This window comes from Hoplias malabaricus, chromosome 2 (genome assembly GCF_029633855.1).
Source record: "Hoplias malabaricus isolate fHopMal1 chromosome 2, fHopMal1.hap1, whole genome shotgun sequence".
Lineage (NCBI taxonomy): Eukaryota > Metazoa > Chordata > Actinopteri > Characiformes > Erythrinidae > Hoplias > Hoplias malabaricus.
Window position 1 is genome coordinate 8,590,181 of NC_089801.1, and position 24,483 is coordinate 8,614,663.

Genomic DNA, 24,483 nt, shown 5'->3' on the forward strand with positions numbered 1-24,483 from the left:
TTGCTCATAATAGTCAGTGATGGTAAAAACATGCTTCTTCCCCAGGACAGGCTCATTCCTGAAAATAGCCATCATCTGTCTCTCTTAAATCCAGCAGAATGAGTTTTTGTCTGGAATGGAAGGCTATCTCAGTCCATTCAGAAACAAGGAAGGTCTGTCTCTACTGAACACACAGCCTTGGCGGGATGCTTTCCAGATGAAATAACTGTGCTAAGTGATGTGGCGACAGCACAAACCCTGGCAGGAAAAGAATGACAACGGCTTACGCTAATGGCCTATGCAGGCATCCCGAAACAGCCTGGACTTTTAATTGGATCTGAAGAAATTAAATGCTTTAAAAAGCTATATGAAACATGACATGATTCAGTGGAAGGCCAATAGGAATGAGGAGAGGTTTGTGCTTATTTGACTCTTATTCGTGGTTAAAAATATAAGCTATGTAATACATGCAAAAGAAAATCAGAACTGGCCAGTCATCTTCAAAAAGGCACAGCCTATATCTGAAGTTTAATAAATGTTAGCATGCGACAAAATGCTACCACAATGGTTTTCCTTCATCAGAATTCTCAGCACCAAATATACCTTAGAACTATGTTTCTCTCTGCTCTGGTAACAAACCTTAACTGCTCACCAGCCAGTGATCTACCTACAGGGGAATACAACCAAGACAGCATCTGGTTAATACTTATTGTTAGAGAAAACAGCAATTCTCTGTTTATTCAGCATGTTTATATCTTTTTAATCACAAGAACTTGCATGAGGTCAGGTACTAGTGTTGGATTCTAAACAGGAGTCTGGATCATAAACACCACTCCAACGCATCCCAAAGCTATTGGATAGTGCTCCATCACTCCAGAGAATGCAGTTTCACATCCCAGTCTTTGGGGAGGGGAGGCTCTAGCCAATGCCAGGCCGTGAACAATGTGACCTTAGGCATATGTGCAGCTGCTCCAGAGCATCCCACTTCATTTGTACCTATGAAAGGTTACATAACCTGTGTGTCTGCACAAAGCTGCAACAACCTTATGTCAGTGATAATCAAGTTTATAAGATTGGACTTTCCCTAGTCTTATAGCCCACTGCAGGACGCAAGTTAGCATGTTTACATGTCTCATTCTGCCATGAGTGTCCCTTTAAGAGAAAATACAGTAGCTCGTCCCACAAACCATATCGTTAAACAGGTGGCCTGCATCAGAAACATGATGCAGCTCCATCTGCAAAGCGTCGTTTCGCCCTGAATTCAAGTCCATGAGCTTCTCCTATTGTCACATATCGGGAGAGAATATCAAACTTGGCTGCTCCAGGTACACTGCGGCAATGCATTGGTTGAATTTGGATCTTTTCCCACTTTAAGAGAATGACTCGCTTCACTGCAAAGCCTACAGACCCTGCAGCTACTGGTCTGCAACGTTAAAGCACGGGTCACCGTCTTGTTTTAGCCCCAGCGACGCAAATCTGTGAGGATAACATTCCGAGTCACGGTGCCTTATTTCTCACAGAGCAGAGACACACATGTCGCAGGCGCTTGATGGTTAGCCTCGGATTACGTAAGAGTCCATCAGAGGCTTAACCAGAACGCTTCATCCACTACGCAAACAGCGTAAATCCAATGTAAGAGCCAGCGGCGCTAATATTAAACAAATGCCTTAGTATCGAGGACATGACGAAGGAGAAAGATACACGCCAAATAGTCACCATTTACCTTCCCCGCCAGTGCTAGCAGATATGTCATATTCGGGCGGAGCTTCCCTTTAAAGTCCACAAAGCTTAAGTTAGATTTTTATTCCAATTTCCTTTACCACCTTAAATGTCGCAGCGCTCAATGGCACAGCGGTTCCACTCTTGCGCGTATTGACGAGCCGTTTAAGGTGGAACGGACAATTCAAAATAACAAACCGCTTTCCGTCTCGTTTAAGAAGCGCTTTGGATGAAGCAGCCGTTAAAGGCGCGCGAGGCTGAAGTTGGCTAACACCGTTTAAGGTGGAACGGAAAACCCAAGTACAAGAAGCCAATTAAGAAGCCTCATTTAAAAAAGTGCGCAATCTACAGAGACTGACTAGAAAACGAACTGCTACCTCACGATACATTTTATCAAAAGTATTTTGTACTATACGGGCCAAAAAGGACAAGTAAAGGCCAAGGACACAGTTTCCACAGTTAACGAACCTGCGGCAATAGGCTCCAGTTGCGTTTCACTGCTTCGCATTGAGAGCAGAACTGGCACCGAATCAACGCTGCAGAGTAAACCCACACAAATCACGGCCACCTGGAGAGAAAAAAGCAAGCCTCGAACAGACTTCTGTCGGCGGCGGTTACTTTTCACTCTTCACGTCTGCGTAGTCGCTCGAGCGTTTTAAAGCTCTAATGTTGCCTTTAAGTGAGGACATCGCACCATTTCTGAAACGTGTGGTGTTCTACCGCAGTGTTTTTACAAACGTTTAATAAACATTCAGCACTGAGACTCTATTTGTATTTATTTATTGAACTCACCTGACGAGGAGTGCGCACAATCTGGTCGCCGGAGAGCAGGAGGAGGGATACACTGCTCACAGCTCCGTAGTCAAACGCTCTCTCTCTCTCTCTCTCTCTCACACACACACACACAGATCCGTTAATATCTCTCCCTCACACACACTCAGCCCCGTCAGGTCTCTCTCTCTCTCTGTCTCTCTCTCTCTCTCTCTCTGTCTCTCTCTCTCTCTCTCTTCTGTCTCTCTCTCTCTCTCTCTCTGTCTCTCTCTCTCTCTCTGTTTCTCTCTCTCTCTCTCTCCTCTCTCTCTCTCTCTCTCTCTCTCTGTCTCTCTCTCTCTCTCTGTTTCTCTCTCTCTCTCTCTCTCTCTCTCTCTCTCTCTCTCTCTCTCTCTCTGTCTCTCTCTCTCTCTCTCTCTGTCTCTCTCTCTCTCTCTCTGTTTCTCTCTCTCTCTCTCTCTCTCTCTCATCTCTCTCTCTCTCTCTCTCTCTCTCTCTCTCTGTCTCTCTCTCTCTCAAAGGCGGGAGGAGGTTCCGCGAGCGTCGCAACGGTAAATTCAAATAGCAACGGACGCGTACGTTACGCGTATCAGTGTTAGTTATCAGATGACTGACGTATAATTTTCTATAATACGCCGTAAGTCAAATGTAAACCAAGTAATTGATAGTGGTTCGAATCTTGAAGTAGTTCTATTCTAAAATGAATTCTTTACACTAAGATAAACGAACCAGGGAGGGTTTGGTTTTCAAACTTAAAATGGCCTTAAATACATTGTGTTATCTGTGCGCCTCTACGTTATTATTGACTGTCTGACGTAAGCATTCGTAAAAATTCATATTGAACGGGTGTGAAGTGATGGACTGTAGAACTCAATGACCTCAACAAGTGAATTTGGCACCTTTAGTCCCTCAGCCCTCCTCCACACTTTGGTGATGTCAGCTCTGCAGACCTTAGGACATTCTTGGTTCAAACACTTGGTTTTGGGACAGAATCCAAGTGTTGACGTGTTTGAGTATATTTCATAAAGCAAATGTAGTCATTTTTACAGCAGCTAAACCATTTAAAAATGAATGCAGCTCAATAACGAGTTGAAAAAATACAAAAACACATTTACTTACATGTGAATCTCCTTACTACAATATTAGTCTGATAGTACTAAACCAAAACATACATTCTGATTGGCTGATCTAGGAATTCTGTGTAAGAAACTTTTGTTGAGTTAACATTGTGGTTCTCCCTGAAGACATTGACAGCACTGAAGGTATAGGATGTCCATGATTGGGGAGCCAGCAATACTGCCCAGAGAGCGCTAAGGGTTTCAGTGCCTTCTTCAAAGAATGTTGGACATTCAGGGAGGAGAAGGAACTGTTTCTTCACTCACCACTTGCCATTATTTTGCCTCTGTCCCAAATCCTTTGAAGTGTGTTGTAGGTCTCAAATACTAAATTTAAATTTGAATGAAAACACTGCAAATGTTTTTTTTTTCTTTTTTTTTTAATGAGCATCAGTCCTATTGACGTAAAGCTGAAAGGAAACCAGAAGCAACCTGCTACAGTTCCATTTGTGTTCATACTCTATGTGAACTTTAAATGGGGCTCATTTCTTTTTATGGTGTATATAACCCTCTGGCACTGTTTAATTTTCACAAAGTACAAGTTTCTAGAGGGTGTCACTACGGTTCATTTAAGAAAGTCCTCAAAGTTTTGCCTGGTGCTGTTTAAAAAAGTTCATAATTGCTTTATTATGGAAGCTATAATCATCATACACATTGTTCTGCAGAATAGCTTGAAACAAAATCTGATCGCTGAAGAACGAACATGGAAAAAGATCATATTCCTGGACAAATATGGATACGCTTTTCTTTTTGGCAGAGGCTAATCAAAGCTTCAGCATTATGCCACCTACACAGAATGTGGAATTATTGTAAATTCACACCCCACTCATTCTCATGGACCTCTTAGAGTTGCTTAGCAACTCCTGCCTCTGAAAAACTCAACAGGTATTTGCAGACATGTACCATACATTCCAACTGAGCACGTTATAATTACAGTATATACATTAGACAGATAAGAATACCTGGCCGTACAGGGTATCAGAACCAAACCTTATATAATGTTGTCACTGTGGTTGTCAAGGAGGGGAGAAGACACAAAAGTGGGCAAGCTTCACTGGCACAAGCACATGGATTACATCCCACTCTTTTCAACAGGTCTTTTAGGCTGCCCTTTCTATTGAAAAGGGAGTTGGGGCTACAGCAGTGCAAAGGCAAGCACTTTACATATTCAGAAATGACAAAACTAATATGTTCACATACACAAATGTAACCTAATGAAGTTTGGATTCGGATGTGATGACGTTTAGATTCCCTATATGATATAAACGTATATATATATATTTGAGTATAACTGACTATATAATGTTACATTTGTGAGTAAATATAGGGCGACCAGATCTGAGATGGTGAAAAAGAGGACACATCTGGGGGGGGGGGGTGATGAGGTCACGCCCCTCACTGCCGTTGTATGCTTAGCTGAACCTATGTGTGCTTTTAGGTCCTTTACACCTTTATTTGCTGCACAAAACATGGGAATTTCTTTTTTAATTCATCCGAGAACTTACATTTACGTTTCAGCATAGCTGCTCGAGATGAGGGTAGGTACATGAGCTTTGCTTTATGTAAATAAGGACTACTGACGTGCAGACTGACCAATTAAATGTTTACAGAGAAGATTATTGACCAATAACGGTAGCTCTACAGTCAGACCGTCCAATCAGAATATTTTAGGCTACTTCACCACTCCCCCTTCTCACTCAAGCGAACCAATCGGAGTAGGGGAGGGCGGGACTAGTTTGTGAACGAAACGCTTCTCGAAATTCTATGTAAACTCTAGAAAAACAAAATCCCGGACGTTTGTGAAATTCCGCCTGGACATTTTTTTAAGTCTAAAAAAGAGGACATGTCCGGGTAAAAGAGGACGTCTGGTCACCCTAGTAAATATGAGTAGACTCTTCCTCAACACTGAACATGCCTATCAACCTAGCCATCAGTTAGCTGACAGCTGAACTGGGCAGTGGTCTCATTCAAGTATGTTGATCTCCAGGGGCTGGCTTTGTCAGTCTCAGCTTTTTAGCCACATGTAATTAAGGGGAGTCCTGGTTAACTGGGTAAAGCAAAGCTGAGATGTTACTGAGATTTATTACTACTTTGTTGTTTGTTGTTGTAGTTAATCTAAACTACTCACACTCAACATTCTCAGCTTCATGCTAACGTTAGCATGTTTAGATAACAAAAACTGATTTCTGTTGATGCTCACATTTCATGAACATTCATTAATTACCTGTAGGTGCTTATCCAGTTCAGGGTCCAGAGCCTACCTGGAGTCATTGGTAGCAAGGCGGGAATACACCCTAGAGGGGACGCCAATCCTTCACAAGGCAACACACACATTATAAGTTGCCAATCCACCTACCAACGTGTGTTTTTGGACTGTGGGAAAAAACTGGAAAACCCACACAGGGAGAACACACCAAACTCCTCACAGACAGTCACCCAGAGCAGGACTCGAACCCACAGCCTCCAGGATCCTGGAGCTGTGTGACTGCGACACTAGCTGCTGCACCACCATCCAGTTTAATCCCTGGATCTTTGTTTCATCATTTGTACTTAGACATCCTGCATAATACATTGGTACTTTAGTGTAGCTTTTGTGGAAACAGGCTTTCAGGTCTGATTGAGTGTACAGCTTGTAAAATCTCCTTCTGGAGAAGCTGCACATAAACTCTCCGGAGTTCCATCCAGCACCTATTAAAGGAGCTGATGTAGTGTTTATGATGCTGAATAAATCATCCAAAAACAGTGCCTGAGCTCACTAATATTCCCATAACTGGTAAACATTCATTCATTCATTCATTCATTCATTGTCTGTAACGTCTTATCCAGTTCAGGGTTACGGTGGCTCCACAGCCTACCCGGAATCACTGGGTGCAAGGTGGGAACACACCCTGAAGGGGATGCCAGTCCTTTGTAGGGCGACACACACTCACACATTCGCTCACACCTATGGACACTTCTGAGTCGCTAATCCACCTCCCAGCATGTGTTTTTGGACCATGGGAGGAAACCGTAGCATCTAGAGGAAACCCACACAGACACAGGGAGAACACAGCAAACAGTCACCTGGAGTGGGGCTTGAACCCACTTACCTGCTGCGCCAACACGCCACCCTCAAATTCTAATGTTCCAACATTTAGTGTAAAAGAATAGAGGCATTTGCTGCAGCAAAGTGGGGCATACTATTTATACCTTTACATTAATGCTGTAAAATCTTCAGCCATTGTACTTACACTGAGGCTTAAACATAGTTAGTAAGGAAGCAAATCATTTGTTCATCTGACAGATACGCATACCCACCGAACACTGTACCATCTTTTTCCAGGCAGGGAGGTGAGACGAAATCAAAGAAGGAATGTTTTAATGGTGCAGGCACATTCACTCATTCAACAGGTCTCTGAAATAGAGCCTGAATCTTTGGAGAAGAGTGGGCAAGGCCAAGGGATTGGAGTGTGTTACTACTTCTACTTGGTGAAGGCTGCTTTGTGGTGAGCGGTGGGACGCGCACAGCCGGACGGAAAAGGCATCTAAGCTCTTTGTTGAGTCTTACACAAATTTCTGCACAGAGCTGTTGCTATGGCCACAGCGAACAGTGCCTTGTCGGTGGAGAAAGGGCCATGATGAAGAGGAGGAGGAGGAGGAAGGCAAACAAGGGGGGAAAAAATGCCTGATTTCAGACACTGCAAAGGGAGTGAGTGAGTGGGTGGTTGGATGGAAGTTCACTCACACTATTTCTCTTTCTATAACTCTTTCTTTTCTTCTCTCTCTCTCTCTCTCTCTGCCCACGCTTGGCTTCCATCCAAAGGGCATGCAGGTGAATGTAATCACTTGCACTGTTCAGAAAAGCTTGGACTACACTTCAGAAAAGAATAACAAATGCAGATATCCAAGTACAACCCATATCAACCTCATACATGACTGATCTGTGAACAGCACAGTTCTCTACGAGAACCCAGTGTGAATACAGCTTTGAATTTTTGGTGGAAAACAACATGAAGTAATGACGAATATGACATTTGGTAGAAATGTCACAAGCAACAGAGCAGAAACACTGCTGCTAACAGCAGCAACTACAGTCTGAAGGTGAGGATTTAACTTTAAAGTTAGTGCTTACAGATCATTATTTTCTAGAATTAGAAAAAAGGGTCATAACATATGATAAATGGTAAAGTGTAATTGTAACACAAACTTCTCTGTGTTTTAAAATGTGTATCAATGTTTGGTCTGTTCTCCATGTGTCCATGTGGGTTTCTTCGGGAGCTCCGGTTTCCTCCCACGGTCCAAAACACACATTGGTAGGTGGATTGTCCAGTCGAATGTCTCCGTAGGTGTGAGTGTGTAAGTGTGTGTTGCCCTGTGAAGGACTGGCGCCCCCTCCAGGGTGTATTCCCACCTTGCACCCAATGATTCCAGGTAGGCTCTGGACCCACTGCGACCCTGAACTGGATAAGCGCTTACAGATAATGAATAAATTCTTATTGAACAAAATAAAATATCAAATCACATTTACAGTGGAATTATTACAATAATTACAATTATTACATTATTTAATATTATCTCATTAATTTGCTTTGTGTTGACTCCATACTATGTAGAATTCCATACCAGCTGAACTTAAATATGTGACCACTGGTTCCACACAACACGGCATTAAAGCACTAGACAAATCGTGACTGAGAACTTCCAAAGCTTCTCCAATTTTCTCAATCTCTTGATCTCTAACACTCCCACCCACCCGCCCCCACTGCTTTTGGAAACAGTGATTAAATGTTGGCAGCCTGCATCACCTTGTGTTCTGGGAGAAGACCCGTAGAAGAATGGGCGGTATTGAGATGTGGACGCCACTGGCTGAAGGCCACTTTGTTAGCTGTTGATTCTGTCTGAGGGATCTCCCCCCTCCCAGAGTCCCCATGATCTCCACACTGGACGTTCACTGTCTCTCTCCACTGTGGGAATGCGTGTTGTCTACTTGCCAGTTGTATCTTGGACACCATGCAACGCCATGCCTCCCATTGCTACGGTCTATGGTAGCATCTCAACTTCAGTTGTCCCTTCCATTTAAGAGCACTACTACTTTGGTATAACACCATGGGTTCCAGCAGAGTGATATAAAGCATGGCTTTACCACACAGTCCCTGTGAATCAAGAGCCCATCCGCTCATCTCCATAGAAACCCAGGCACTCTGATGAATACCATGACAAGCAAACAAAAGCTGGAGAGAGCAATCAATGGGGATTGTTGTGGTTATGTAACTGGGACAGATCGGCACTCACTGTGCTCTATGGCCTTTTCACTAGGCACATAAATCCTATGTTTTCTGGCTTTCTTCATGCGTATGACCCATGTGTAGAGGCATACTTGATATTTAATGGGAAAGCTGTTGAATCATGACAGTTCAACTAAGCAGAAGTAAACCCAAAAACACATGTAGACCTACTCCACATCTCAGATATCCAACTTTGGTATTCTGCTGCAAAGTTTCTTACTTTTGTCACAGAAAAGTTGCCATTGAGAATTCAGAAATCCTACTGGTTTGATTTAGTTCACAATTTGTAAAGCACTGAAAATGTGATATTTTAATTTTAACATGAAGGATAGACAAAAACACCTTTGGATTTTGAACAAAATTGCAGATGAACTCTCAAATATAACATTATTGTTGGGATGCTGAGAGGCTCGGTTATTTATCAGGTGGTGTGTGATCATTACTGGTTCCATTTTTATTTTACTGATTTATTTATTTATTTTGGATATGTGTGTGTGGGGTTTTGTTTCTTCATTTTCTTTAATGAATAACATCCATAATGACCATCGCGACTGGAAATGGAATTAACAGTGGTCTCTGACTTCTACTCACTGCTGTAATAACAGATGGGCACCTTTAAAATCCGTTACTGATCCCAAATGTGTCTTGTTCTGCCTTGGCGTTAGACTTTTGGCAAATGTTGCTGACTGTTGGTGACTCAGCATTTTGAAAAACTGCTGATCTAAGATGAGCTTCTCATTCTAATTATTTTATTGAGGATTTGAAGGGCAAGTCAGTTTGTACATCAACACAGAGGGGAAAGCTGTTTGAAAAGCCTAGGTTTGTTCTAATTGGACAAAGCCTAAGGTTTGGAGGTATAAACCCTAGTGTCTATGGTTATTCCATCTAGGCCACTGAGGAGGTCACACTGAGGTTAAGTGGTCATTAGCAATGGCCCGACTGAGACACTTACTCCTCCAAACTCATCTTTATCTTGTGATGAAGAGATCACATTGAAACAGCTTACTTTAAGTGGTACTATGGCCCTCACTGCTTAACAGCCTCTAGGCACTTAGACGGAGTAGAAACCATGTGCTTTGCCTTGGTGATACTCAGTGTAATCCAAAGCTATTTTTACCCCAGATAGGTTGCTAGAGAAAACCTTTGCACATAGGGTGACCAGACCTGAGATGGTGAAAAACAGGACACGTCTTTCGCTGCTGTTGTATGTTTAGCTGAACCTATGTGTGCTTTTATGTCCTTTACACCTTTATTTGCTACACATCGGAAAACATGGGAGTTACTTTTTTAATTCATCCGAGAACTTACATTTACGTTTCGGCATAGCTGCTCGAGATGAGGGTGGGTACATGAGCTTTGCCTGACGTAAACAAGGACTACTGACGTGCAGACTGACCAATTAAATGTTTACAGAGAAGGTTATCGACCAATAACGGTAGCTCTACAGTCAAACCGTCCAATCAGAAGATTTTAGGCTACTTCACCACGCCCCCTTCTCACTCAAGCGAACCAATCGGAGTAGGGGAGGGACTAGTTTGTGAAGGAAACGCTTCTCGAAGTTCTATGTAAGCTCTAGAAAAACAAAATCCCGGACGTTTGTGAAATTCCGCCCGGACATTTTTTTAAGTCTAAAAAAGAGGACTTGTCCGGGTAAAAGAGGACGTCTGGTCACCCTATTTGCACAAAACCATCAAAACCTGCTTTGAAATGTAAAAGCTAAGCAAAACTCCACTAGCTAATCTGGCACTTGGTCACCCATTACTGCCACACCACCAGGACCCAAATCCATATTTAAAAGATATCCTTCCAACTAAATGCTGGTTTACACGTTATAGGCAACATTGCTGATTACAAAAGCGTTTTGAACCTAAATCTAAGACTGGCCACAGACATGATGGGAAAGCATGAGGTAAAACAGCCCGTTCCGATTTTGCTCAGCTTCCAGAATGTTACCACCCCTCATCAGAATATCTCTAGTCACTGCACCAGACCAGTGTTTATGTGAGAATGCAAAAGTAGGGTGAAACCATGTAAAAGAGACACTACAGCAGAGAAATTACAGGACGGAGCAAAAGTAATAGCCGAAAAGTCTGAAACCACAAATGTGAAAGCAGACTAAACAAGAATTTCTCTGTGCTTTGCTTGATATTGCTACTTGTTATGAGCCGTGTGTGACTCACCATTTAAAGCAACAGGTGCCAAAACTGGCCTTTTGAGGAGGGAGGAGAAAGCTGCTGTGTTGTTTGGTACTTGTGGTATTTTGAGTAAAGCATATCACAGATGTTTCAATAAAAGCCCAGAACTGTGTCAGTCTTGTGAAAAGGTTTATGTCCCCTATACACAGTCAAAACATTTTCTCTGTGTGTGTTTATCCCCAGAACATGTGTAGCATACATTCATAATTCAGCACATGGGAGATTAGTGTGTCTGAGAATTCAAGCAAGTTTATGCTACCACATATTTAGAGAATTTTATAGGCTAGATAGATAGATAGATAGATAGATAGATAGATAGATAGATAGATAGATAGATACTTACCTTACGAAGTTTGGTACCATCTTATCCAGGTAAACAAGATCTTCTGAACAGACAAATCAGTCTTTTAGAGTAGGTTACAATTCGAAAGAAACCCTCTCTCCACCTCAGATAGATGTCCAGAAGTGCAGTTAGTGGTCACTGTTCAAGAAGTGTGTTATGTTGTACTGATAAGAGAAAATATAATCAGAGAATACATTAATCAGCCTTAACACTAACATGACCTCCATCATGGTCACCACCAAAAGAAACCTGATGGGAAAATCTTCCTGAGCCATCCATTCATTCATTCATTATCTGTAACCCTTATCCAGTTCAGGGTCGCGGTGGGTCCAGAGCCTACCTGGAATCATTGGGCGCAAGGCAGGAATACACCCTGGAGGGGGCCTTTCTGAGCCATCCAATCCAAAATAACTTTAGCCATAGCGTTCCTGGTCAAACACAACTCATAATTTATTCACAAGCTTATTTGTATAGAAATGACAAAATACAAAGAAAAACAGGAGAAAATCCAAGCGTTGCTTCTGTCTTGTTTTTAAGAAAATAATTTACAAGCTCCTTTAGATTTAGAAGCAGTTATTGAAATCCTGAGACGCTGTTTCTTATCCCACATAAGAGTTAATTTCTCCACCATCTGTACAATCTGTAGTGCAACAAATCCATGCAAACACACACACACACACACACACACACACACGCAACAAGATAAGAGAGTGGGGAGAAATCATTTATTATTATCACATTACTACAGAATTTCACATCTCATTATATCTAATCATTCAATTATATATTCCAGTGTTAACTGTCACATGGTTAATAAGAACATTAAGGGGTACTTAGCTGTAAATGTGTTGTACAGAAATACAATTAAATAACTGCCTTCAAAATCAACGGAAAATTCTTTTTTTGTTCTACTACTAATACACAGTGGTCAAAACAATGCATTTATAACAAATATTACTAGCAGGTATTTATTTTGGGGCAATGTAAAATATACATTTGTAGAAATGGTGGGTTGGTAATGATGGGTTTCCCATGTGGAAGATGGTGGTTGTGGTCATCAAGCAGAAGCGTTTCTGTGGTTGTGTTGTGCGTCAGAATCGAGTGGAGAAGCCAGAAAGCTCCAGCTTGGGGATGTCTTTCTCATTTTTAAAAACAGCTCGGGTGATGCGGCTACTGGGGCTTCCCTCCTTACTCAGCCACACCTTCCTGTGGAGAACAACATGCCTTCAGTTTTTCTACGGATTTAAACAGGCTCTTGTTGATTTGGTTACTCCCAAAAGACCACCTTAAGGGCTGTTCTGTTAGCATATTTGCTAAATAAATAAGAAATGAAAGAGATGAGTAGAGATAGGTTTGGTGTTATGCTAGCTATCTACTTAGCTATCTACCTAGCATGCTTGTCAGAGACCTCACAGATATTTAACAGGAGTTTAGATTTAAACAGTACAGTTTCTGCAGCTAATTCAAGAATTAAAAAAGGTCCACTAAAGACTTGAAACATGACTCTGACTTCAGAGAGTCTCTTTAAAAACGTAATTAGCATAATCCCTCCACAGAATGAATGCTATACACCATGTCTGTGTCATGGTATTAACTTAGAATATTAAACTGAATGTGATTCAATTGTGTGGATAATCTCTCTCTCTCTCTCTCTCTCCCTCTCTCTCTCTCTCTCTCTCTCTCTCTCTCTCTCTCTCTATATATATATATATATATATATATATATATATATATATATATATATATAAAACACTGAAATGAAATAAAAATATTAGCCCAACTTGTGTACTATCCAAGCTATAGTAGCAAGATATGGCCGGAGCCCACATATGAAAATAAGGTCACCAGCAGCATATAGGTCAGTCAGCCTGTAGCAGATGATTACAGTGTGTGGATTAGTGCAGCACAGACTAGTTTAGCATGAATGAAGTAAAGTCAGGCTAAAAGATAAGATCTGTCTGTTTGTATGCTTATGGTGTAAGTGTGTGAGCATAGACTTGGAAGTGGTGAACACCACACGATACACACAAAAGTAATGTAAGCAAAGCTTTACCAATTAGCATCGAATAAGCATCAGAAGCTATGATGCTAGTATTGCTGAAGGAAAATTCTCACCAATTACCACTGTACAAAAACGACCTGCCCAGTTGGTCTACCACTAACATCTTACTGACTGAAGTTTTTGCATTTTTATTTTCACACATTCACACTTAATATAGTTGTTAACAATTAATGGAGTTTAATATGCATCACGTACCCTTTTTTATTTACATATGCTCTTGTTCCTTTGAGGTGACTTCCACTGAAATATTTACCGTTTGCAGGGTGGGAGTTGGTATTATATTAATGCCCCTTATTTAATATTTATATTAGATTTGTAGCAAAATCACTCCAGAATTTGTCCAAAAATGACTTTTTTGGATCCTATAATGAGTTATATTCTAATACGCTTCCAATTGAATAAACAATTTCAGATTGCTGTCTCTATGTGACGTTTGCTGGTTTAAGATGTTCACTGCAGTGGAACAGCTGTATGAGCTGGAGTTGTTGGGCATTAGAACATCCAGCAAAGTACAATGAGGGGATCATCTAAGGGCATTAAAGTGTGAGTGGTCAGGGAGGGATTACAGCGCAGGCTCAAGGCCATCTGTCCTCCGAACAACAGTTCAACACCAGGGTATCAGCTCTGTGTTCTTTTGGCTCTTCTCTGTTCTATTCTTCACTTCTCTTTGCCTCATGGCAGTTGTCTCGTTCTTACCTCAGCATGACTGTCTCCCTCACTTCAGAACATTCAGAATTAATCAGTATAAATGGATCTGTTCTTCATTCTTTTCACTTGTCTTTTCTGTTGTCATCTGTCCTTCATTTCTCTGTAACTTGTTCTAAAATGATCAACACTATAGTCTTTTATCTTTTTTTCCCTCTATTTTTAAGTCTCCTGCCTTACCTCTATTTGTTTTTTTTTTTAAATAACACTGATCCCCTCTTTTCCTCTCACCACACCTTTTTTTTCTGCTGTTGTCCTATGTTTTTTTTCTCCACTTTTTTTTCAATATTGCAATTTCTAATTTTTTTCTTGGCTGCTTATATACAGTATATTTATGAGTGTGTGTGTGTGTGTGTGTGTGTGTGTGTGTGTGTGTGTGTGTTTAGCCGCTTTCTCCCTCACAAGTCAGTTGTTTGATTTTGCTTCTCTTCTCGACTCTAGTTTTCTACAGTAAATTTACAGATTTGGTGTTTTTCTGTCTCAACATGCCTCATGCCTACTTCATAATAAAGAATCTCACATGCCCCTGTTTTTGGTGTCCCCTTCATTCCCATATGCAGAGTTTTCTTTGTGTGTCGTTACTGTCTGATTTGGGTCAGGAGGCCCCTGGGAACACAGAGATTCTAAAATAGGAAGACTGGGCAGTGGGTTGACTCCCTCAGTGCTGTTAGAAAGCTTAAAGAAAAGCAGAAAAAGAAGACAGGAGCATGCATGATGACCTTGCCAATACTGAGCAACATCTGTAAGCCATCTTCAGGTGTCTGAGAGAATCCCAGCGCAAATAAAATGACAGATGTAAGAGAACGTGTGGGGGATTAAAACTTGAATGAGGTGATATGCACTGACTATTTTAGTATTTAGTACTCATAAGTACAGTCATGAGTTGGTCAACCAAAACACAGTTTTATTAGAAATGTACTATAGACATGTGCATAGTTAGAGCTATGAATCTAACAGATAAGTAGCGGAACATTGTGGCCCACTGGCTAACATCAAGAATTCTCAGTTGTTATGAAAATTATGAGAATTATTTTAGTCTACATAAAATTTGGAAACATCCACATTCATTCATTATCTGTAACCCTTATCCAGTTCAGGGTCGCGGTGGGTCCAGGGCCTACCCGGAATCATTGGGCGCAAGTCAGAAATACACTCTGAAGGGGGCACCAGTCCTTCACAGGGCAACACACACTCACACACTCACACCTACGGAGACTTTTGACTTGCCAATCCACCTACCAATGTGTGTTTTTGGACCGTGGGAGGAAACCGGAGCACCCGGAGGAAACCCACGCAGACACAGGGAGAACACACCACACTCCTCACAGACAGTCACCCGGAGGAAACCCACGCAGACACAGGGAGAACACCCCACACTCCTCACAGACAGTCACCCGGAGGAAACCCACGCAGACACAGGGAGAACACACCACACTCCACACAGACAGTCACCCGGAGGAGACCCACGCAGACACAGGGAGAACACACCACACTCCTCGCAGACAGTCACCCGGAGGAAACCCACGCAGACACAGGGAGAACACACCACACTCCTCGCAGACCGTCACCCGGAGGAAACCCACCCAGACACATGGAGAACACACCACACTCCTCACAGACAGTCACCCGGAGGAAACCCACGCAGACACAGGGAGAACACACCACACTCCTCACAGACAGTCACCCGGAGCGGGAATCAAACTCACAACCTCCAGGTCCCTGGAGCTGTGTGACTGCGACACCTACCTGCTGCACCACCATGCTGCCCGATACATCCACAATTTATCTAAAAAAAGACTAAAAGAAAGCTTGTCCCCTTCTGTTGCAACAACAACTTCTACTATTCTGGGAAAGTGCTACACTAGGTGCTCTATGCTTGCTATTAGGATTTGATGGCATTTTGCTTAAAGAACATAAGTGAGCACTGGGCAAAAATAATCAAGCAATTATTACTGAGGATTAATAATATAGCCATAACCAAGTCTAACTGATAACAACACTGTTTTCGCTCGTATGTTTTATATATTTAAACAACACTAAAGAGCATCATTAAGCTTCCACTTTAAGTTAGTTATATTATCCATGTCCTGTGTGACTGTATACATTTAGAGTAAGAAGTAAATTAAATTACATGCTTGATGTTCAGTGCCAAGAGCGTATTAGAGAGGTTTAAAAGGCTGTGGAGTAGTGGAACAGTGTTCTCTCGAGTGATGTAAGTACATAATACACCAATGGAGTTAGCTGGAATGGTCTATCCTTTATCTTTACCTGACCTCACTAAAGTTCTTGTGGCTGAATGTAGTCAAGTCATCACACAAATGTTCCTTGTTCTAGTCTAAACGTGTTGCAGGTAAAGTATAAGTTGTTACTACTGCAAAGGAGGAGACATTTCCCAATTAATACCCATAATTTCAGAGAGAATAGCAACACTGCGGCCATAAAGTGTGGCCTGTTGGTGGGCTGTTACAGTAAAGGAGTATGGGATGATTTTTGTCACTGAGCTCACCCCCAAGCATTAGAGTCAGCCTAGGGTAATTGCATTAGGGGGATTTAAGTGAATTATCATTAGAGGGGAAGGGTATCAGCCAGGACGTGTGCTCTGCTAAGCTTCACAAAGTACTGCAGAGGTAACAAACAATCAAACTACAGGCATAAAGACACTAAACATCCACAGAAACCACAGATCATGGAACAATAAGTCATACATGCACCAAACCTAACAACAAAATTAGCTGCAGATCCTGATGTGTTTGCGCTGATTAGAATTAACCACTTGATGTTGTGATGTTGCAGTGAATGTCACAAACTGGTCCTAAGTCTTAAAAGAAACCAACTCTCAATTTATATATATATATATATATATATATATATATACATATATATATATATATATATATACACTCATTCATTACACACAGACTGATATATTTTAATTTTTTTATTTCGTTTAATTTGATAATTATAACTGGCAACTAATGAAAAACCTAAAAATTCAGTATCTCAGAAAATTAGAATGTTACTTAAGACAAATACAAAAAAAGGATTTTTAGAAATGCTGGCCAACTGAAAAGTGTGAACATGAAAAGTATGAGCACGTACAGCACTCAATACTTAGTTGGGGCTCCTTTTCCCTGAATTACTGCAGCAATGCGCCATGGCATGGCAAGGCATGGAGTTGATCAGTCTGTGGCACTGCTCAGGTGTTATGAGAACCCAGGTTGCTCTGATAGTGGCCTTCAGCTCTTCCGCATTATTGGGTCTGGCATCCTGCATCTTCCTCTTCACAATACCCCATAGATTTTCTATGGGGTTAAGGTCAGGTGAGTTTGCTGGCCAATTAAGAACAGAGTGTGCAGGTGCCAAGTCCTGTTGGAAAATGAAATCTGTATCTCCATAAAGTTGGTTGACATCAGGAAGCATGAAGTGCTCTAAAACTTCCTGGTAGACGGCTGCGTTGACCTTGGACCTCAGAAAACACAGTGGACCAACACCAGCAGATGACATGGCACCCCAAACCATTACTGACTGTGGAAACTTTACACTGGACCTCAGGCAATGTGGATTCTGTGCATCTCCTCTCTTCCTTCAGACTCTGGGACCTTGATTTCCATAGAAAATGCAAAATTTACTTTCATCAGAAAACATAACTTTGGACCACTCAGCAGCAGTCCAGTCCTTAGCCCAGACGAGACGCTTCTGACGCTGTCTCTTGTTCAAGAGTGGCTTCACACAAGGAATGCGACAGCTGAAACCCATGTCTTGCATACGTCTGTGTGTGGTGGTTCTTGAAGCACTGACTCCAGCTGCAGTCCAGTCTTTGTGAATCTCCCCCACATTTTTGAATGGGTTTTGTTTCACAGTCCTCTCCAGGGTGCGGTTAAACCTATCGCTTGTACACTTTTTTCTACCACATCTTTTCCTTCCTTTCACCTCTCTATTAATGTGCTTGGACACAGAGCTCTGTGAACAGCCAGCTTCTTTAGCAAAGACCTTTTGTGTCTTGCCCTGATTGTGTAAGGTGTCAGTGGTCGTTTTTTGAACTAGACTGAGGGACCATTTAAAGGCTTTTGCAGGTGTTTTGAGTTAATTAGCTTATTAGAGTGTGTCTTCAATATTGAACCTTTTCACAATATTCTAATTTTCTGAGATGCTGAATTTGGGGTTCTCATTAGTTGTCAGTTATTATCATCAAATTAAAAGAAATAAACACTTGAACTATATCAGTCTCTGTGTAATTAATGAGTATAATATACAAGTTTCACTTTCTGAATGGAATTACTGAAATAAATCAACTTTTTAATGATATTCTAAATTTAAGACCAGCACCTGTATATAAAGCTGATAGGAAAACTTCAAACTGATGATAGCATTTGTGTGGAGAACATCTGGATGAGTACTACAGTAATATTACAACTAAGGCTATGGTAAAGCGCAAAGTCTGTGACATTTATTCTTTACAGTTGTATAAGAAAATAAACAAGTGTTTGTATCCTTGGTTTGGATCATTAACGTAAAATTGTACAAAGGTGTTGTTTTTTTTCTTTTGCAAAGAAAATAGTTTAAAACAACAATCTGACCACACCAGCCACATTTTTGAAGTATGGACTACTTTGCCAAAAGGAAAATATGGAGTCTTGGAAGGGTCTGTTTAAAATAGTTGCTAGTTAATTTTCTATATATATATTTTTTTCAAACAGAATGGATTAAATACATTTTTAAGTATGGCACAAATGTCCTAACACTTTTTAGGGGCAACTGTATGACTGGTAAACTGCTGTTCTCAAAGGGCCACATTCAGAGTTAGTAAAGCCTGGCCTCTGCTGGTAAGGAAATGTATTTGTATGTGAAGAAACTACTACACAGTGTTTGATAGGGGTGGGTAGGAAGGAGGCAGGTCTGTACGAATGTGTATAATGCACTCACATCTCATTAACCTGTTGTTGGGGTCCCTGCACCTGCCCCACAACTGTACCCCTGTTAGTGTTCTTCACCCAGCCCACCAAGCCTAGGCTGAGGCCCTCTCTTTCTGTGTACTGGCAGAGAGAGAGATTCTCAGATTAATTTTTCTCACTGTCTTAAGGAATTATAAGATCATAAAATGCAAGGTGAAAATACACAAAAATAATAAATTATAACAATAAACAATCAGTGGATTTTATTGTAATATATCACTGCACTGCAATCTTCTCAAAACTGCTGGAGGGCTGCAACACTACAAAGCTGTTTCTTAATGAACACAACCATGAGATTAACTTACCATACGAAAACAGACACCTGCACGAAAGAAACAAAAAGAAAAAATCACTATTTGTCCAAATACATTGATTTTTTGACTCAGCAAAGGTCCTGCAAACTCTACAGTGCTAAGAGTGTATCTAAGAGTGCAAGATTACCGATCCGCTACTCTGTAACGAGTCTAAATTAAGAAGCATTGCTAATTCTGCAGCCATCATTGGACCTGAGGCCTGTAAAGAGCAGGACTGTAAAATAAAGTGAGAACATACCCTGAACATGTCCATATATCTCAAAATCCACAGAGCACAGGTTACTGCCCCTCAAGCCTGTGTCCTCAGACATTATGAACTGTGCCAGGCTGCGCTGGTGAAGGCTTTGGGGTCTTTCGATCACTGGATCAAGTTACTCCTGGATTTGGACTTGACCAGCAGAGGAATGTTTAAAGAGGAAGACACACTGTGAAAAAGACCCATCAGACACTATAACACTGAGGGGAAAAAATACATTGCTATATATTTGTAATATATATATATATTCTAAAAATGAGTAAATGAGTTAAAATCCCAACCACAAACAGGATAAAATTGTCAAAGTCACAATTTTAAGGAAAAAAAAATTAATTCATCTCATCTCCAGAAGGAGAGGTGAATATTTGTAAATTTAATTATCAAACTGTGTCAAAAAAAAAGATGAAACATAGCGTATTTTAAAAATCTACAAGTATGATAGAATAAGGTACAATTATGTTCCCTAGTTAAAGGTACAAAGAGACAGCAAAAGGTACCACCACAGTGACAAATTTTCTGACAGTGTATCAATATAAAAAACAATAGTAATAACAAAGCCAACAGAGAAGAGAAGCTGGCAGAGAATCTGGGATTTTGGGATTTAGACAATTCAGAGGTTGAAAAATTCAGAGAATCCTGAGAAATCTCTGCATGCAGGAGACAACACTGAAATCCAAATATTGACTGGCTGTGATCTTCAGGCCCTCAGATGGCACTGCATTAAAAACACAATTGTGCTGTGGAAATCAGCTCATGGGCTCAGGAACATTCTCTGTGAACATAGTGTGACCTGGAGGTTGTGGGTTTGATTCCCGCTCCGGGTGACTGTGAGGAGTTTGGTGTGTTCTTCCTGTGTCCGCGTGGGTTTCCTCCGGGTGCTCCGGTTTCCTCCCACAGTCCAAAAACACACTTTGGTAGGTGGATTGGCGACTGTGTGAGTGAATGTGTGAGTGTGTGTGTCACCCTGTAAAGGACTGGCGCCCCCTCCAGGGTGTATTCCAATGATTCCAGGTAGGCTCTGGACCCACCGTGACCCTGAACTGGATAAGCGCTTACAGATGATGAATTAATGAATGAATGAATGGTAGTCATGAACTGTAAAAATAAAAGGATACTTGAGGCATCTAAATTAGGGTTCCTCACCTTGCCACACTGGTGGAGCCCCTTGAGAAGCCTTCAGGAACCTTTTAGAAACATATGGTTCTCTGAAGAACATTTAGTTATTTACAAGGGTCCTTGAGAAACTGTTTCATTAAGCATGATCTGAGATCTTTATAGGTGCTTCAGGGGGATATTTTTAAGCTGTTATGTATCATTTTAACCCAACAGTTCTTCTGGGAACCCCCAAAGCTGCTTGAGATCATTAAAAATAATGTGTTCCTCCACATTTATAAGCGACAACTCTTGTAAATACTGAAGAAAGCACAGTGCGCAAAAAAAATTATATGTTTTGTGAAAATGGACAAGATTTTTATCAATGTATGTTCCATTAATTCATTCGTTCATCTCCTCTAACTGCTTCATCCTGTTCAGGGTCAGTGTGGGTCTGGATTCTATTCAGAGTCATTGGGTGCAAGTCAGGACCACACCCTGGGCAGGGCACCAGTCCATAACAATTCACCACACCCTCATGAAGTCACATATGGGCAGATTTCCAAAGCCAGTCCACTTACCAACATGTGTTTGGACTATGGGAAGAAACCAGAGCCCCTGTAGGAAACCCACGTGGACACGGAGACCACACTAAACCCTTCACAGACAATGACATGAGGAGGGTTTGAACCCACGTGAGGACACTGGGACTGCGTGGGAGTGACACTACCTCTTCCCGTTCTTTCACTGTGCTGCCCCCGTGCCACCCCATGTATGTAAACTCACCCGTGCAGCCATGCTTCCAGTCATTTACAGTGTTTTATTGTTCATTTCGAGTGTGTGCTTCTGACTGTCTATTCAGTTGCCTGTTCAGGCTCATATCAAAATACTTCATTCATTTCCAGGCTTAGATGTCACTGACCCGACATATTAGGCTCCGAGCTGTAATGTCAGTAAATTCATTCAAACAAATCAACAGGAAACTGCCACAACCGGAAACCGTCTATGAGGCTGACAAAGCAAGTTTCAGATCTGCGGCCTGTCACCTCTTTTTTTTTCCATGCAGTGACAACTTGTCAATGGAGGCCTTGATTTGCATATGACCCAACACTGAATGGACTGAGTTACAGACAGGACCATTACTATCCTGGTGTAGTTGAAATAGTCTGAGCTCAACACCCAGATTACTGTTAAATTGATTGTGGACGTTTTATACTCAGAGCATGTTCTGCTGAAACTATCCCTTAATATCACTTTCACTTACACCTGAGCAGTATTGTACTCTATTTATTATATCTATATACCTATTTTATACATTTACTTATCCTACATTTTCAAACATTATTACACACCTCTTCTACTGAGAGAATTCCACTATTTAAAGTGTATCAATAGCTAACACAGTTTGTATATCTCCATATTAAAGGATTGCCAATAAATGCCGGTCGAATATCATACAGGATGCTCTGATATTAGTGTCCCCAGTGTCAAGCCTCAGCTAGAGAGGTGCAAATGAGAAAATAATTCACAATATTTAAAATATCAAGTCATAAAAGTATTGGCCATTATTTACAGAAGCAAAGATGAACTAATAACCAGTGCCTGGTGTGTCAGATGATTCAGTATCATTTCTTTTTTTATTATTATTATCTTCACCAGTTCCTCAGTGCACTTCGTTTTATGATTGAGAAAGTTACTGCTGCGAGCTGCAAAGGTTTACGGAGCCCCGGAAGGGACATGTGGGGGTGGGGGGGGGGTGGACGAAAAGGGGATTTTTTTTTTTTTTTCATGATACATTAGAAGTTTTTTTAAGTACATTTGTACAGTTCATTAATTTTTTTTCTCTTACTTTAAAGGCTAAGCACCACTTAATGGACCTCCATGAATATTTCACATTATTTTAGTTACTGACATATATAAGTATGAATTAAAATGAAAATAGCATACTTAATTTGCTTTAAAACTGACAATCTTATTAAATTGACGGAAAAACCCGAGCTCCCTACGGAAACTCTTGAACGCGACCGTGACGTCACTGGTGGACAACAGCTGAACAACGCTGTGGTAAAACACCGTTATGACTGACTGTTATGACAGTATCTAGCTAAATAACCAACATTATTCATGACAATAGCCTAGCAATAAGCTAAACTCAGATTTAGAGGTACCGTTATTCTTGTAAATGTGATCGAAGTCGAACTCGAATTCATCCGACACTATAAACCTCCGTAATGCAGCTACGTAGCCGAGTATAATCTGAGACACCGAGTTTAGCGAGTCAAGCTAACGTTAACTAACACCAACTAAAACAGGCGAAGTGAGTGTCCTTACCCTGTTTACCTCCATGTTACAGAGGCTCTTGAACTCCTTTCGTTGGTGTCCTTACATGCCCATATTGTTGGAAAAGCGCCAGTGAAATGAGCTACAGATAACGGAGTGAGCGGAGGGTCCTTTCCAAAGTGCCCGTTTAAAGTTGACAAATTTAGTCCATTTTCTGGATATTTTGGGATCTTTGGGCCATTTGTGCACAGATGACCCACTGTACATTGAATGATTGCAGCCAAAAACAACACACCTTTTCGTCATTTTGCATTAAATTAAGTGCAGCTTCTAGAGTTGTTGTCCACCATCTACGTCACAGGCAAGACGCCTATTAGAGTTTCCGAACACCGTTGTGGGGGGGGGGCGGTCTTTTAAATCTTATTCCTTGAATTAGTAAGAAATAACACGTTTTCTGACTATCAATAAACACAAGTTAGGAACTCAAATTACTGGGGTCAAGCTATCCGCACTTTGGAAATTGACGGTGAAGCCATCCGCGCTTCAAATCCGAATGCACGTATAGGCGCGTCATTACGGTTTTTCATTGCGGAGAACACCACATCCGCATTGGGACAGATAGAGAATCTGAAACCCACGTTTGAGCAGCGATGTCTCTGTTACTACATCAATAAATGCACGCATTGCTAAAATGGACTAAAATTAACAAGCCATTGTGAATATATTTCGTTTTAAATCACTAAATCTTTATATAAAAGAGGCAAAACACGCATTGATTATTTCATATATTTACGTATTTTTTTTACTTTTCTATAAACACTTAATTGGGTTTGAATGGTAATCCTGGTGGACATGTAGAAATACAGATTACAGATTCTCATAAAGTCATACTGAATACCTACCAATATGGATTTCTCAAAAATTACCCATAATGCCTAAACCATTCCTCTGTCATTAAACAGAGGGATCTCCTGGCTATTAACTGTATGATTTTGGTAAGATTTCAATGTATACTTTTCTCATAAAGTCATACTGAATATTTACTGATATGGATTTCTCAAAAACTACCCATAACGTCTAAACCATTCTACTCTTATTAAACAGAGGGACCTGTTGACTATCAACTGTATGATTTTGACAGAATTTCACTGTATATGCTTCACATAGATAAGAAAGATATTTTCTGAAGGCCATGGGAAAGGACCTTGTGCATTTTCATATCATATGGCAAAAGCATTTGAGTTACAGTTGTTTTTCTGTGATGCTTGGAAGGCAGACTGCACAGCTGTTTTTAAACAGAATCTGGAAATACACAGTAATTCAAGTTCTTCATAATTTTGATAATTATTAACGTTCAAGTTGTTAGGATGTTGGAGTTGGGGGCGTTAGAGGTGGTGGGGTATAGGTTGGAAACTAACCCTAGCTCTCTATGTTTT

The 24,483-nt window shown here is 41.0% G+C and overlaps 2 protein-coding genes across 3 annotated transcripts in view; both read right to left on the reverse strand.

Moving 5' to 3' along the window:
- Nucleotides 1-2,630, reverse strand: part of LOC136687069 (spectrin beta chain, non-erythrocytic 1-like) — an 80,403-nt gene extending 77,773 nt beyond the window's left edge. The window contains exon 1 of one of the 2 annotated variants that reach the window (XM_066661289.1): nucleotides 2,491-2,630. The gene's annotated coding sequence lies outside the window, so the exon portion shown is untranslated. Of the gene's footprint in view, nucleotides 1-2,166; nucleotides 2,316-2,490 lie in introns of those variants that run through there. The other variant, XM_066661290.1, reaches the window with a different exon arrangement.
- A 9,703-nt stretch (nucleotides 2,631-12,333) lies between these two features.
- On the reverse strand, nucleotides 12,334-23,159 carry LOC136687738 (acylphosphatase-2-like). The gene is made up of 5 exons (XM_066662280.1): nucleotides 23,099-23,159; nucleotides 19,658-19,844; nucleotides 19,411-19,427; nucleotides 19,077-19,186; nucleotides 12,334-12,592 (listed from the first exon to the last, which is right to left on the reverse strand). Exons 2-5 carry the CDS (start codon nucleotides 19,728-19,730, stop codon nucleotides 12,478-12,480), a joined length of 315 nt encoding a protein of 104 aa, XP_066518377.1. The 5' UTR covers nucleotides 19,731-19,844; nucleotides 23,099-23,159; the 3' UTR covers nucleotides 12,334-12,477.
- Nucleotides 23,160-24,483: the final 1,324 nt, after the last annotated feature.

Bases quoted from the DNA above. Each gene is read 5' to 3' on its own strand.
- LOC136687738 (XM_066662280.1), bottom strand. From the start codon at position 19,730: ATGTCTGAGGACACAGGCTTGAGGGGCAGTAACCTGTGCTCTGTGGAT. The intron at 12,593-19,076 runs GTGAGTGCATTA...TGTTCTCCACAG, and splicing joins CAACAACAGGTTAATGAGAT to GAAGGTGTGGCTGAGTAAGG.